Source organism: Vicugna pacos, chromosome 16, assembly GCF_048564905.1.
Source record: "Vicugna pacos chromosome 16, VicPac4, whole genome shotgun sequence".
In the NCBI taxonomy this organism is placed as follows: domain Eukaryota; kingdom Metazoa; phylum Chordata; class Mammalia; order Artiodactyla; family Camelidae; genus Vicugna; species Vicugna pacos.
In genome coordinates, this window is record NC_133002.1 from 7,153,465 (window position 1) to 7,169,841 (window position 16,377).

General features: G+C 51.9%; 1 protein-coding gene and 1 long non-coding RNA gene across 10 annotated transcripts in view; one reads left to right on the forward strand and one right to left on the reverse strand.

Moving 5' to 3' along the window:
• The window catches only part of LOC107034903 (leucine-rich repeat-containing protein 37A), a 41,339-nt gene extending 37,657 nt beyond the window's left edge, over positions 1 to 3,682 (forward strand). For 7 of the 9 annotated variants that reach the window (XM_072940348.1, XM_072940347.1, XM_072940351.1 and 4 more), the window contains 3 exons: positions 806 to 852; positions 2,506 to 2,642; positions 2,751 to 3,682. In XM_072940348.1, the coding sequence (XP_072796449.1) occupies positions 806 to 852; positions 2,506 to 2,642; positions 2,751 to 2,941 (375 nt within the window). In that variant the 3' untranslated portion in view covers positions 2,942 to 3,682. Of the gene's footprint in view, positions 1 to 805; positions 853 to 2,381; positions 2,425 to 2,505; positions 2,643 to 2,750 lie in introns of all 9 variants that reach the window. The other 2 variants (XM_072940350.1, XM_072940355.1) reach the window with 2 other exon arrangements.
• LOC140686411 (uncharacterized) lies at positions 3,033 to 6,541 on the reverse strand. Its single transcript, XR_012060208.1, has 3 exons — positions 6,201 to 6,541; positions 3,676 to 3,757; positions 3,033 to 3,442 (listed from the first exon to the last, which is right to left on the reverse strand). It is a non-coding gene; the product is annotated as an uncharacterized lncRNA (long non-coding RNA).
• Positions 6,542 to 16,377: the final 9,836 nt, after the last annotated feature.

Sequence of the window (16,377 nt, forward strand, 5' to 3'; positions counted from 1 at the left end):
TCCCAAATGTCAACTACCCAGGATTTGTTGAAGATTTATCTTGGATTTATATAGGACTGCATTGAATCTGTAGATCAATTTGAGAACTGATATCTTTACAACATCCTGGGAAGATGGTATCTCATGCCATGTATACATTTTTCACTTTAATGTCCTTCAGAAGAGTTTTAATGTTCATCACATAGGTCTTATACAGTCTCAGTTAAGTTTATCTCTAGGTACTTTATGCGGTTTTTTTGATATTGTAAATGGGATATTTCTTCTATTTCTTAGTATTCTGTGTTATGTAGGAAAGTTTTTGAAGTTTATATGTTGATCTCTTGATTCTGTATGTAGTCATCTTCCTGAATTCTCATATTGCTTCCAACCTAAAGCTTGTCTATCATTTCATGTGCAAATGTGCTTGTCCTTTCCTTTCCAGTGTTTTTCTTCCTGCAGTGATGAGGACCTCCTCAACAGTGACCAGTAGTGGCCATATGATAGGCATCTGACTCTTGTTCTTGGCTTTAAAATGATGCTGAGGTTCCTGGTAGATACTTTTGTCTTCCTACTTCTAAGAATTTGTATTGGGCATTATCTGTTGAATGTTGCCTAAAACCATCAGTAAAACGTATTGCCAGCTGTGTGCATGATCCTACGTTAGGTACTGTGAAAGAAGCAAAGGATTATTAAGCAAGAGAGCATTCCTTCCACAAAAAAGGCTTCGTCTCACTGGGTAGATAAGACTTAAAATGAAAAGGAATGAATGAATATTTGGAGATAGTCATTGTGATGAATAATTCTGATCATGTTTCTTCCAAAACAGACTTGTTTACACAGAAGAGCAGCAAAAATTCAGAAAAAAAGCGTAAGGTAAATATTACTCTGGTAACTTTTGTAAAAGCCTTTATGTTTTGTTTGTTTTACTTTTGTGGGGGAGGTAATTAGGTTTCTTTATCTTTAGTGGAGGTACCAAGGACTGAACCCAGGGCCTCGTGCATGCTGAGCAGCTCACTCTACCACTGAGCTGTACCCTCCCCCTAGCCTGGTAATTTTTGAAGTAGGATTTTAGAACTAGAGGAGAACTTAGACCTCATCTATTTCAATCTCATCAGTTTATAGTGAAGAAAGCACAAAAGGCAGGAAGAATATTTATTTATCACAATGCTTTACCCGAATTTGTTTACCAGCAAAACTAGCTCCCCAGCCAAAGCTGAGCTGGAATGGGACAGGCCCAGATGCCTCCGCTTTTCCTAGTCCTTTAAGGGAAGAAGAGGGAGGGGAGAGGTTTGGGTTTTCACCTGTTTCTGCTGGTGGTGGCCATCAGGCTGGGCTGGGCCAGTGGCCTTCTTGGAGGTTCTGGGGTAGGGAAGGCCACATGGCTCTAGGGTTTGAGGACCAGCCTCACTCAAAGCTGTTGGAAGGGAGAATATATGAGTCCTTCTTAGAAAGTGGCAGGGAAACTTCCCTTGTCCTCCTGCTGGTTTTCAGACCCCCACAGTCTATTCCCTTTATCCAAACCTCATAGAATTTTAACTGGGAGAAACTTCAGACAGCAGTTTGTTTCTTCCTTTTATATTAAGAAAGTGGAGAAAGAGAAAGGGAAAAGGTCCTGCTCCATGGCGATACTGCTAGTGAGTATCAAAAAGATGCTTCCCTTCCACTGAGGCCTTCATTGATCACACTGTGCTTGGGCTGTGAGCTACATTTTATGTCACAAATCAGCACCACATACTATATGGACACAAGGAGTTTCTAAAACAAACTTATTATGCACTCTGATTTTTTCCTATTCTATGTATATTCAAAAAAAGCATATTTTGTGTTTTAGTGCTAGTCGTGGTCTTTAAACTGATTTCACAATTCACTTAGCATCAGAGACAGCTTGTAGTGTGAAAGTCAGTGAGTCAGATAGCTCTGCTAGTTGGACTCGGGTTTAGATGGTGTGATCCAGCTTACAGGACAAAGCCGCTAGGAAAATAGGGACTCCCTCCCCCTCAGCCCCAGCACGTGCTGCGTATGACTGCGTCTGCAGAGGGCTGGGCTGAACACTTCCAGAGTCACGTTCTTCTGCCTCGCACGGCTGTGCAGGGTCGTCCCTGCACGAGGGCACTTGGCAGGGCCAAGCAGGCGAGTGGGGCTAGAAAGTCTGCCTGAACTCCGTGCTCGGCCACATGCAGAGGCCTGTCTGGGGACACTGGGGGGGCCATCTCAGACAGGCATGGAGAGCTTCTGGGAGCCCAGTGTGCATGGAATTATCATCAGGGTCCAGGTGTGAGGTGCCTTTGCTGGTGGTGAGTGTTTACTGAGGTGCCCATTTAGTCCCAGTAAGACCAGACAGGCACACTGTGTGAGACGTGGAAAGTGGCATGCATCACTAATTGTGCGTGTTTTCTTCCAAGGGGCTTGCTGCGTAGAAAATGCTCAGAGCAAAGTGAGAGCCAGGTAAATCTGAGGAGTATAAAGTACTGTTGCCAGAGAAAGCAGGGTAGATGCAGAATGAATGTTCCCCTTTTTCCGTTCTAGGAGGGCGTCTTGTGGAGAATGTGGCCGCTCTGGCTCAGGGACATGCACAGACCTCTCAGTGCCACACGCAAAAAAAATATGGCGCAGAAGCTACACGATGAGTCTTCTGAGGAAGAGATTTTCAGTAAGGATGCGAGGTAAATGATTGGTGACAACTTAAAGTTCTCATCGAAATGAGGAAAGAATGAAAAACTTAATTGTTCCTTTCAAGACTAAAGGCCTCGGCATTTTTCTTCTTGCCCCAGGGCACCCACGGACCACGCAGCTGACGTGGTCTGGACCAGCGAGCCGGAAGAGCCGGACGATGAGAGCGAGACGACACTGGGGAGCGACGCGGCGTGAGCGCCGTCCCACCTCGGGCCGCCTGTGCATTGTATTTTCTAATATTATTTTTCCACAAAGATTGCTTATAGAATATTTCTTTTTCTCCTATTAAGATGTACAAATTCCAACCAATTCTAGCCATGTGGTGAGGACTTAAAATGTAAATAGCTGAATATTTATAAGCAAAGAACAAGGGCCACAGGCAGGAGAAAGCAGGGCTGTTGCTAGAATCCCTGACAGTAGGCAGTGCTTCCGTGAGGGGTGACGTGGGCACAGGAGGATGACTAGAAGGATGAAGAAGGGCTTCTCTCCCTCGTTTCCCCAGTACAGTCAGTCCCTGGGAAGTGGGAAGCGTGTCGTGCGCCAGGGGCAGGATCATGCAGTCACAGCACAGCCGGCGCCTGCGTCCCCCCTGCTCCGGCCGGCGGCGGCTACTCACAGCCCAGCTGCCCCTGCCGGCGGGGGCCCCGCTCACAGGGGCTGTGGCGGCCAGAAGGTTTGCGTCCCTGGGCTGCCTCCACCCTGAGTCCAAGGCCTGGCTTTTCTCCGAAGCTCTCAAACTCGTGTACAGATGTGTTTCCTGTCATGGTAGGGGATTCTCCACCCTTTCAAGCTGGTGGAAAATTCACATTGAGTTTTTTCTTCTCCAAAGAACCCCCAACCCTTGGAGAGCTACCTGGAGGGACAGGGTAAAGAATGTGTGAGAGCAGCCATTGCCCAAGGTGACCATCCCCAGGCCTCCCCTGGGCTGCCCTGGCCTCTCCTGACCCCACTGAGGGTCAGCCACATGCTGCTCAGCTCCCTCCAGCTCAGCCCAGCACCAAACCTCCCCACTTCCTGCCTCACCCAGCAAAGGCCTGTGGCTGCGTGATTTCAAGCGAGTGTGTAATGACAGTGCACCTCCGTCAGCTGCGAGGTTCTTCCACTCCTGCAAAGAAAACCATTAGTCTGTCACATTTAGTAAGCCAGTGATGGTTAAAGTACCTTAGTGAGTAAAAGTAATTCTGAATGAGTCAATAACGGTGACAACAACAGTGAGGAGAATGACGAGAGCTGTTTACTGAGCACCTGCTCCGGGCCAGGTGCAGTACTGGGCACTTGGGTCATACCATTAGGTCATAAGAGCAGAAAGTCCCCATGCCCGCCCAGACTCTGTAATGAGTCGGGGTTGATGTCAACGAGAGAGGTGGACACGAAGACAGGGAGCTGATGAGAAACCAGGGATAAAGATCCTCGTGTTGCTGGGCTTCCCAACGTGCGGGCCAGGATTCCAAGTAGCTCCAGGTTCCTATGTGGGGATGTTTCCATTATTTCAAAGTTGGTTCATAGAGTGAGGCTTAGGTAATATTTTTTATGTCACACTACCTCCCATCTGCACAATTCTTTATTAGTCTCAAATGCTACCCTAATATAGTTCTAAATAAAAATGCCCAAGAGTAAGGCTCTGCTTTGCCCAGCTTGACCCAGATTGGGCAGTGCTTTTGCCAGAATGCAGAGTCTTCACCTGGCCAGCCTGTCTGTCCTTGGGTCAGGGACACACCCTGACTCTAGGAGTCAGCTGGTACAAAAACCATGGCCGCCTATGGCTGCCTGTGTTCCCATCGTACTGAAGGGCAAACTAGGTCGGAGCCCGGCTCCTTACTGAGATCTGAGTGACAGAACAAGGGAGGGAGATAGAAGGCCAACAGCTACTCAGTGAAAATTCTCACTGATTCTAATGAAATCTGTGAGAGAAATTAGCCATTTTTAAAAAGAAAAAGATGATTCAATGTATGAGTAGAGCAAGAATGACACAGAAAACTTGTAGGGCTCAGAGGAGGGAAGGTTAGAAAGCTGGAGAGAGTCCATGAAAAAGGTGGGACTTGACCTGGGCCCGGGTTACAAGCCAGACACTGTGCCTGGTGCTGGAGGAAGAGTTGGCTAGGACACAGTCCCTGTCCTCCAGGCACTCCTAAGACTGGGAGGAGGGACAGACCCCTGAAGGTGTTCGTAGAAGACAGTGTGTTGACGTGACAATGGCAGTGTGCCAAGCGGTGGTTCAGCTCTTGGTTGGCTGGAAAGGAGTAAATGTGAGGGATGGCTTGGAGGAGGGGAAGAGGAAGGAAGCCACACAGAAGTTTAGGCTGATGAGATGCAGGAAAGGCCTGGTCTAGACAGGACAATGCAGCGATGAGAAGCGTGAAACCCCAGGTGTGCTCGCACGAGCACAGCCTGCTGCTCCCGAGCACGCAGCGCGAGGCGGGAAAGGCAGTGTGTGAGGCCGCGCGGGGAGCAGGGGACCAGTCCTGGGGGGCCTGGCGGAGGCACGTGGGCGTGACCAGGCAGCACAGACTGCAATGTTTCAAGCAGAGAAAGGTCACGATCAAGCCTGAGTTTTAGAAAGAGCAGTTTGCAGGTGACCTGGAAGTAGAGAGTCCGAGAGATCAACTTGGGGGTTTAGACCAAGTAGGAACTGGGAGAAAATGGGGCGCCAGACCGGAGGTTTTGATGCAGCTGAAGCAGGCGTGTGGTGGGTACACATGAGTGGAAACTGGAAAGACAAGTGCTTATGTTCAGAGAAGGAAAGGTTGGACTTTTGAGAGTTTTTATGGTAGATTCCAGATGATAATAAGGTCCAATTGTGACCTGGGGGTGGGGGTCGGAAATATCTGGAATCCAGGAGGTGATGAGAAAGAGCTCGAATGACCTTGGAGACTCACTTGTTTCCCCTTTATGTAGCTCAGCAGAAAGCTAGCTCAGCAGGCACCCGCAGGGCTGGGGTTGGGGGAAACAGGCGCCCCTTCTGTCATTTCTGCCCTCTGGCAGTTCCCAGTATTAGTGGTACAGGTGTTTCCCGCCTCCCGGTCCCTACAGTTGTGGGGGCACTGCCGGCGGCTCGCTCCCTGCAGGAGTGCTAGCCACGGGACCCACAGTCAGAAAATACAGCTCCCGTTCAAAAGGGCTGCCAGAGAAATGGCATCCATATAATTATGAAAAGGGAAGTATAATTTCTCAAAATATGATCTGTAGACCTCTGTACTGAAACGTCCCTGGGGTGCTTATTTAAAAGGTTAATAAATATATAAATAATATGGCTAGTCCTGGACACCTCCCCTTTCCAAACATAAACAAAGCCAGGCACTACTTAAAGTGGTGAAGACAGATTTCAATCAATAATATACAGTAGCAATAATACAGGAAATGGGTCCATCGTGAACTGAACTCAGCTGCACCTGAGGTGACCAGGGTTTTAAAGGGAGAATAAGGGAATAGGAACGGGGAGGGGGGCTCCGTAGAGTGAGAGAGGTGCAAAAGGTGGGAAGGGCGGGGCGTTGGGCACGTGAAACCCATCTGTGTTGGCTAATTGTCGCTTATCGAAGTTAGGCTCCTACCCTCTCACAGAAGCTAGACCAGGGCCCCCTCTTCAGGTGTTGGCTGGGACAAACAGCCAGTTCTTCAGGCAGCCTGGAGTGTTTCTCAGGGAGCTGCGGTCATCCTTGGGATGTGGCCTTGAGCTGTTAGAAACTATGTTAGTGTTTGTTCAAGTCTTTATAGCCCAAGGTTGAATCCTGAAGTCTCAGGGGAACCTGGCTAGAATTGAGTCCAGGAGAGAGCCTGTCACCCTCCAAACCGATATGCCCACCCCTCCTGAGTCCCATGTGAGATCTCCAGAGAGACCCATGTGAACAAGCCCTGTTATGCTCACTAATCTACTGAGGTCTAGAAGGAGGGAGGGAGGTGGGGGGGTGCAGAGGTTCCCTGGCTTCTTCAGGGAAGGGCTTGAGGAGGGGAGAGGCTGGGCAGGGGGGGGTGGGAGGATGACTAGGGGAAGACTGGATTCTTCTCTTGGATGCTGGATGGCAGCCCCCCACCCATGGAGGTCAGGGCCTCTCACTCCTGGGGAGCAGCAGGTCTGACCAGCTCTGGCTCCTGAGGCCCTGGTGGGAGTGGGATGTTGAGACCTGGGGGACGGCAGTGGGGCACCAGATTGGGGACATGAGGGGAGCACACCCGTTCAAGAAGAAGACAAGCCCTGAGGCCTGAAGCAGAAGTGGGAATAGTGGGTCAAGGTGAGGCTTTATGTATGGGAGGGTAATGTTGGAAAGAGAGTTTGGCGCCACGCTGTGGAGTGTTTTGGATTGCAGGGCGGCAGGAAATTAAGACCTCAATCTGTGAATGATATGAAGGCTTCGTGATATGAAGGCTCCACCGCAGAATGGTGGAGCCAGGCTCCCTGACACATGCGCCACCAGACTAGCCCTGGGCTTACTTAACCAGATTCTCACATGAGAGGTCAGTAAATTTCTTTCTTGTTTGACCCGCTGTTGTGTAGGGTCTCTATTGCAGCAGCTGAACTTAAAACCTAATAAAAGAATGACTACACGTACTGCTTAACTGTTGCCACAAGAGCACTGTGTGACAGACAAATCCACCCCAGAACTCGGTGGGTTGGAGTAACGATTGTCACCATGCTGCGGCGTAGCTGGGACAGCTCTGCTCAATGCCCTGCTTGCTGGGTCTGCTCTGTGCCTCATTCCTGGTCTGCAGATCAGCCAGGGCGAGTCTTTTCCATGTGTGTTCATTCTGGGGCCCAGGCTGAAGAGGCAGCAGCTGCTCAAGGGAGGCATAAGAGAGCAAGGCAGAAACCCATCAGGCCTCCTCCGTCCTAGGCACAGAACCAGCACTCTCCCTTCTGCCCATTCCATGGGCCGACGCCCCCTGCCAGGGAACGAGACACTACACTCTGCCGACAGAGAGATGTGGCAAGGGTGTGGACGCAGGGAGAGGTGAGCGCTCGGGGCCAAAAAGTCTATTCCAGGTTGTGACTGAGTCTTGATTTGGGATGTGTGCAGACAATTGTGATTTTATTCAGCACTCATGACCCGCTGGTAAGGTTATTCCTGGTTCTGTAGCAGTAATGAGTGTTCTGAAGAATGCAAATTCCACTCTCCCAGTTGTCATTGGGAAAGATAGTGCCCACCAGTGTGCAGACCCCAGCACTGTTCCCTGTTTGTTCAGGAACCCTGACAAGGCAGGAATCAAATCTCCTTCCTCCGTCCAATGTCTAGCCGCAAGCCCTGCCCAGTGGTGACTCAGGAATATTTCTGAGTGAAGTTTAGGCCATTTCTTCATTCCCCCTATATGATTCCTTGTACAGACTGACCACTCAAAGGCCAGCACGTGCTGCTGTGCACTCGCCCCATAAGCTGCCAAGGGGCTGTGCCAAGTGGATCTGGGATTTGTACCCGGGCCTGTCTGATGTTAAATCGTGCATCCACTGCCTCCTGTACAGACCTCAGAGAAGAAAGGGCTACACGGGGTAAACATCAAAAGAGGTTGGTGAGATGTGCTCTCTAGAGGTCATATGAGACTGGAAAGGTTCTCATTGCCTCAAATATCCTGAAAGGAAGGCTGCCTAAAGGCACAAGCTTAGGGATCCACATGGACTGAAGGAGAATTTTAAGAACAGGGAGATTCACCATCAGAACCCGCACAGCTTCACAAAGTCCCTTGGCCTCTCCATCATCTCTTTGTCCCTCTCATCAGAGCGAAAGCAAAACCAACCTCAGATGCTCTCCATTAACTTCTGCCTTGCCCAGTGCACTTTGCATTCTAAAGGAGAACCACTTGCAGGGAGCCATGATTAACCCTGAGGAATGCCACCCTCACCGTTGACTTCCAGGCACAGGGCATGTGAGTGGACGTTGTATTTTAGGGCAGTGATCATGGTAAGTTATTTCTTCTAGTCCCTGAAAGGGATTATTTCATATCAAACTATCTCAGGCTTAGGCTGATAAAAGTGGAAGGATGAGGAACCCAGAATCGTTGCAAGATGTGTTGGTTATGATGGCATGATGTAAAAGATTTCAGAGCTTTTTATTAAAAGTTGTGCTCCATGGCTCTCCACGCTGAGTAAGGGAATACCTTGCTGGATTACAGAGGATATTATGCAGCAGCTTTTAAAAATAAGGAAGGCCAGTCTATCTTCAAGACATGTGTTGTTAAGTGAACAAAGCAAGATGTGGTACAACATGCAGAGTATGCCACTAGCCACGTGTGGCCATGTAAATCCAAATTTAAATTAATGAAAATGAAATAAAGTTTAAAAGTCACTTCCAAGTTGCACTAGCCACATTTCAAGTGCTCTACAGGCACACGTGTGACTGATGGCTCTTTATTGGGCAGCACAGGGAGACTTTTTTAAAAAATTGAAGTATGGTTGATTTACGATGTGTTTGTTTCTGGTGTACAGCAAAGTGTTTCATTTATATAGATAAATACTTTTTCATATTTTTTCCATGATAGATTATTACAAGAAACTGACTATAGTTCCCTGTGGTATACAGCACGACCTTGTTGTTTATTTTATATACAGTAGTGTGTATCCGCAAATCTCAAACTCTTAATTTATTCCTCCTCCACTTTTCCCTTTGATAACCATAAGTTTGTTTTCTGTGTTTGTGAGTCTGTTTTGTAAATAAGTTTATTTGTGTCACACTAGACTCCACACACTAGTGTTGTCATATGATACTTGTCTTACTTCACTTAGTATGATAATCTCTAGGTCCATCCATCTTGCTGCAAATGGTATTATTTCATTTTTTATCGCTCAGTACTATTCCATTATATGTATACACCACATCTTCTTTATCCATTCAGCAGGTAGGCTGTTTTTACCATGGAAACGATGCTGGTACAGAATATCTCCGGAGGACATACAAGAAACTGAATGGTGGTTGTTTTCAGGGAAGGGGACTGGGAGGCTGCAGCACCATATTTCCTTTTGTACCTTTTAATTTTATATCATATAGTTGTATTAGTAAATTGAAAGATAAACTAAAAAAGAAAAAACAACTTTGGAGTTAGGGATTCCCATATAGGGTCACTAGGTACTAGGACAGTGGTTCCCAGGCGATCCCTTTGCAATCAGCCAAAAAACAAAACCAAATCTTAAGACCAAATTCTTAACAGGTTTTCACATGTTCCTTAATGTTACTGTGGTAAGTAAAACACAATTCATTAAAAACAATAGTGCCTTTACAGTAATTTTTGGTCCTTACATATTTTTTACCAATTAGTATCTACTAAAGATATAACTATTATCATGAGGAGGTCCAAAGACCATCTGTCTGAGATTCCATAAAGCCCAAGGCCATCTGCCAGCGGCCTCTACTTGGTCTGTACCTGTACCTTGCTGGGCTCCAGACCAGGGTTTTCTCAGAAGTGTCCACTGTGGGCCTCCACCTCATGTGAGTGACACATTTCTGGGACAGTCCCTTTGAGCCTAATGGTTCTGCCCAACCACAGGCATGTGGCTTTGGTTTTTGCCACGACCTTGAATGGTGGACGTAGCTGCTCTGGTTTATCATCACCAACTGGCACAGATCCTGACACCAGCCAGCTTCAGGGCCCAGCCCGGCTCAGCATTTACACTGTGGCTCACACCCAGCACGTTCAGCCCTGCTCTCTTCCCAGCCCCTTCTCTGCCTGCAGCCTCCGCTCTGTTTTCTTTTAAGGAGAAGTCTCCATTTCTTGTCTACAAACATGTCCTTCTCATTAATTTTTTAACAATCTCATGTCTACGTGTTTGGGGCAGAAGGACATGGTTTCAATCGTCTTTAACCAGAAGCCATGTGACTTCCCCACACGTGATACAGCCACTGTTAACGCAGAGGGGTTCCACAAGCAGGTCGAAATGCGCACCCCCAGAGCGCAATGTTATTCCTGGACAAGACTTACAACTACTCACATTAGGCCTGTTTGGACATGCTGGTGAGCAGGATCAGGCTCAGCCTGGGGCAACAGCATAAAGGTGAAAGCAACCTGTAATTTTCATTGAGAGTCAAATTTGAAGCATGCATATTTATTAATTTTTATTATTTTATTAAACGAATAGGTTGATAGAGTGCCATGTGCCAGACATAGGGCCTTTGTTTGTAAGCGCCTTACAAACATGGACTAATTTAATCCTTATAACGATCCTGGGACACGGATACTGTTATTATAACCACCGTTTTACAGATGAGAAAACTGAGGTACAAAGAGGAGTGAACCATGACTGAGATTCTGAGTCCCATGCGCTGAGCCTATGCTCCCCTATACTGTGTGAGTGTGTGTGTGTGTGTGCGCGTGCGTGTATGAGACATGTGACACTAGCTTGTACTTAGGAGCAGGGAGCGTGAAGTCAGACTCTGACTGTGGTGTGACTTTCCACAGCTAGAAGTGGAACAAGGAAGGACAGATGGTGGCAGACTCAGGGACCTGGCCCACTGACACAGGCCTGCTGCCCCAAACCAGCTCTGCCCTCTTCCTCCCCGCCTGCTCACGTGGTCATGGGGCTGATTGAGGCCTGATTCAGCCACAGCAGCCTAAGGGCACCAGGGAGGCCTGGCTGCAGCAGGGGTGTTGAGGTCTGTCTTCTCCCACCCTCATCTCAGCATCAGGAAAATCTGTTCCCTGTAGACTGGAGGGACTAGGGGCTGGAGACGGGGGCAGAGCCATGAAAACAGCTCCTTCCTTAAAAGAAAGGGTGGACAAATCACTCCATCAGTACTCTTTGTATCTAGGGAGACAGAGAGATGGAAAGAGAGACCAGGGTAAGGACTGAGAGAAGAATGAAAAATACAGAGAAACACAGAAGTACAGAGAGTCTAGACAGAAAGGTGCCAAGACAGAAATAGATACAGACACTGGGAGACAGAGAAACACACACCTGGAGGGTGTCTGGATGGAAGGTGCTGGGAGACGGGGTGGGGCTGAGTCAGAACTGATGTGGGGGGATGGTCGTGCAGGAAGCCGAGCCCCTGAGGCCCTGAGGGTTTGGGGTCCTTGGGGAGTCTGGGACAGACGGGCCTAGAGCCAGGGGTTCCCCACCTACCAGTATTGCCTATCCAAGGATGGGGCTGGGGCTGAAGTAGGTGTGCGGAAGTGTATCCAGTCCCCTCCGCAGGCTGCTGGCCTGGGGTCCCTGGAGCTGGGGACAGGTGCCTGCCTTTCCGTGTCCTCCTCCTGAACTGTGCCAGCTGGCCCAGTCCCCCCACCCCAGGCCAGTGTCAGGTTCCAGGCTGTTCCCCGGGGGAACTTTGATCTGGAAAGAATGAGAGTGACCGAGCTGGCGGCTGCCCAGGGCTGAGCCATGCCACTAAGACCTGGCCTGGGCTGCCCCTGCCACCTTCCCGCCTGTGGGGGCACCAGGCAGTCACTCCAGGGCTCAGGAGACACAGGTGGGGTCTTTTCTGCTTTCCTGCCCCCCTGTTCTCTTCACTTCCATTCACTGTTCAGTCACTAGTTCCTACACTGCTTCATTAGGTGCCCCTCCCTTCACTCACTCATTCAAATGGCTGATGGAGCTGGGGGCTGGGCCAGGGGTCAGAGGGATGAGAGAGGCAGGGCCTTGCCCTCTCAGGAGCCCCAGAGATCACTACTCAAGACAGACAGCAGCTCCACACTGGAGGAGGGAGCCAGGGCAGGAGAGGAGGGATATATTTCAATGGGCATGGTGGGCGGGGAGGGGAGGGGAGGGGAGGAGTGCTCACAGGCCTCATCAGGGATGGCTTCCTGGAGAAGGTGGCATTTAAACTGGGCTCTGAAGACCTAAAGAAGGGAGTCTGTCAGACAGCATGGCAAGTGGAAGGGATGCTTCAGGCAGTGGGACCAGGGCAGCCACAAAGGCAGAAGTGTGGGAGTTCGTGCATTTTGCTGCAAGGGCCTTGAAATGCACCCTAAGGCATTCAACCCACTGTTGGTGGAGGGGAGTCATGGGTCAGAGGGATAGTTTTGTTAGAGAAAGGAGACTCGGGGGGCTTGCAGGGGAGGTAGCAGGCTGGTGGCCCGGGTGCTGGTCTCCTCCAGGCCTCCCCAAGGAGCTGCTAGCGCCCGCAGAGATCTCCCGAACCGCTCCAGCCCCAAGGGGGTCTCCAGAATGATTCTGAGGAAGCCAGGCTTGTGTGTGGGCTGTAAAAGGCTTTGCAGGGCCCTGGCCCAGGCCGGAGCCCAGCCCCCTGCCTCTGCCGAGACTCCCTACCCCCACTGTTCACTTGGAGTGACACGGCCTTTTGCTGCGCTGAATGCAGACACTGCCCGGCCTGCAGGGCCCCTGGGGAAGGCCCGGGGAGCCACAGCCCTGGAGCTCTGCCTCCCCCAGTCCCTATAAATAGCCCAGGGAGGGGGAGGGGAGGCGGGCCAGGCAGGGCTGGAGGGGGCAGGCCTTGGGTGGGAAGTTGTGGAGCAGCGGGGGAGAAGGGAGGATGAGTCCAGAGTTTGAGGCCCAGTTCTGCCCCTGATGATGACTGCTCGCCCCTCGGGCTCTGGGCCCTCTGGGCCGGGACAGCCCGGCTGGCGGAGCGGAGCGCACGAGCACGTAGACGCAGGGAGTGTCGTTCTAAGAGGACAGGAGGGGCCAGTCCTCCTTCCTGTGTGGCTCTTCAGAGGCGCAAGGGTCAGGGTCTTAGCTGTGAGGGCCCCAGGCCGGGGCTGTCCTGCCCCAGAGACCACAGTGGCCCAGGACAGGCTGTGGTGGGGTGCTGTTCCCAGGGTGGGGGCAGGGCGCTGGGGTGAGTCAGTGGAGACCTTTCCAGGCCATGGGGCCAGGGCTTAGGGGCTGGGACCTGAGTGGGGAGGGGATCCTAGAAATGGAAACTGTGAGCCCCATGGCCTTATCTGGGCTGGAAGCAGCTGTCTCCACTCCACACCCCCCGCAGCCCCTGCCTTTGCTGGGAGGAGGCAGGCCCCTCCACATGGGGATGTGTGCTGTTTGTTCTCTGGGCAGCCTGAGGCCCGTGGGAAATTCCTCCTCCACTAGGACCATGAGGGCCCAACGTTGCTCGGCGGGTTGGGAAGCTCTGCTCTCTCTTACCCTCTGTCCAAATCAAGGCCACCCTTAAAACCTTGTATGCAAGTCTCTGCGGAGCGCCCAGGATCCCTAACTTCTAGAGACAGACTTCTAGGTCTGCTTAAAGAGGCAGCCAGAGATGGGGCACCTGACTTGTGCAGTCAGACACACAGTGATACACAAACGCTTGATATATGGAAGCATATGGAGACACTCAACATACACATACAGGCATGCGTGCGTTCTACGCTGACACATGTGCAGCAGGCATGCATTTGCGTGTGTCTAGAACACGTTCAGCACGTATGAGCACATGCATAAAAGTCCCTCCTATAAAGACAGGTGCTTGGAAATGTACCCACACCCCACACGCCACATACACGTGCAGGTCCTGTAGACTCTGCAATGCCCACATCTTCCCTCCGCACTGACACACCCACACTGGGACACGCAAGCATGATACGTGCACAGACACGTCCTCAGATACGTGGGAGAAAGATGAAAATGTGTGTCCAGCAGAGTGTCCCTGGGATGGAGTTTAAAGCAGGGTTTGGTAGAAGGGAATTGGAGTGACCCAGGGGGCAGGGGTCTCCTCCATCATCCTACGCAGGGGCCTCAGGGTTCCAGGATTCAGGAGAGTTCAGGCAGGCAGAGCTCTGGGGCAGAGGGCAGAGCCCCATGTGCCCCTCTCCTAGTCCTGGCTGGAGATGAGGCCTGAGGCCTCCACGACTGGCCCCCCTGGGCTCCTGCGCAGCCTCCACCACACTCCCACCTCCCTGCTTAGCATTCCTCTTGGCTCCTGAACCCAGCAACCTGGCAGGAAAAGATAAACGTTAGCCCTGCATCCACACCCGTATGGATCTCATAACAAGGCAATGGTTTCCAGGACAGAGGCTGGATTTCAGATTGGAGAGGAGGGGTGGGAGATGGTTTGTTTGCCAAGGGGTCCGGCCCTGGAGTGCATTGCTCCACTGGGTCCTTGTTAGTCTACTCCCTTTGCGTGCCTGCAGCTGGGAACCCTGGGGAGTGGGGAATGACTGGCTTCACACACCTTCCCAATTATGAGAACTCCCAGGCCCATCAGCCACCCAGCAAGCTGAGGGCTGCAGGCAGGCAGGGCCCATCAGGGCCTGGCAGAAAATGGGTGTGGCCGATAATGGGTCTGGCCTGGCCCCTGACCTTCCAACCTGAGCCCATCCCGGCAGAGGGGCTTGGAGGGGTGAGGTGACCAGTGAGGTTGGCAGCTGCCTTTGACTCAGTGCAAAGGCTGTGACCTTCAAGACAGGGTTGTGCAGTACCTGTGAGCCCCCTGTGGCTCATCATGCCCTCTAATGCACCCTCTCTGTCACCCATCTCAGCCCATCCACTCATCCTGGTGGTTCCACTGGCTCCCCAGTGAGTCCCCTTTTTCGAGGGATTCCATCACCCCATGTTCACAGAGCACTTTCTAAAGCCAGTTGTCTCTCCAGGTGTGGGGATGGATGAACAGCTGAGACAGACAGCCCCAGCTCTCTGAGGATGGGGTCCAACGCGTGCACGCAAGTGTGTGCATGCACCTCACCCACGCCTGGGGACTCGGGTGCAGAAGGTGGAGGAGTGGGCCTGACAAGTGGGCCCAGGAATGTAGTGGCCTGCACCATCCCACTTCTTATGCCCTTTCCCCGCCCTGTAAGCCTTGTGTGCCTTCTTAGGACCTGAGGAGTCTGGGGAGGGGGTGGGACCCTCAGGCCTGAGGGCTGGAGGCTGGTGGGTATATGGAGAGGGGCTGGGCTGGGGATGGAGAAGCAGGAGTCATTGGTATGGAGGTGGGGGTGGGTTACACCACCCAGAAAGGGTCTGCCGGTGAAAGGGGCCAGGCCCAGCTCAGAGCCCTGGGGACCACGGTTAAAGGGTGAGGGAAAGAACAGCCACTCAGGAAGGTCCCTGGGGAGGAGAAGCTGAGGGGGTGGGAGGACAGTCTGGACTGGCAGGAGGAGGGATGGTCCTCAGGGGGCAGTGCCGGAGGGCCTGGAGGGGGTTCTGAAGAGTTCTGAGGAGCAGTTCCAGGGAACTAGAGCCTCCAGGCAAACTGGGAGCAGGAGGAGCTGCCCAAACTTGGCTGAATTTGACTGCTGCCCCCAGAGGGGTGCTGGGACTAGAGGCAGGGCCCTGGGTTCTGGTCCTGTCTTTGCAGACCTTACTTGTGGCCTCGGGCCTGTCTCTGTCCCTCCTGGGGCCTCCGTTTCCTCGTCTCATCTCCTGGCTTCGTGGTTTGGGCTTGGCAAGGATTTGACTGCGTGAGGTGATGGCAGGGGACTCAGGAAGCCTTGTCCCACATCCTACTTCCAGCCCAGCAGCAGAGCAGATCAAGGGACCAGCAGGCGGTGGACAGGTCACAGCCAGAAGGGAAGCTGGAAGGGTGGGTGCCAGAGCCCCTGGGACTCAGTGGGAGGTCGGCCTCGCTAGCCCGCTGACATTAGGGCTGGGGAATGTGGAGGGAGTTCAGCAGGGTCCATCAGCCCTCACCTCCTCCACAGTCTGGTAGCCGGCAGGAGCTGGGGGAGGGTTGGAGGAGGGGCCTTGAGGGGATGGCTGTGAGGAGCCCCTGGGGCCTGGGGCAAGCTGCAGCCTCCCCCCAAGTGGCATGGAGCCAGCTCTTGGGTAGCACTGGTCGTCGATCACCCCCTCCCCACCTCAGCATCACCCCCTCCTCCCTCCCTCCTTCTCTCCCTGCCCCTCTGCCCCTCTTCCTCCCACTC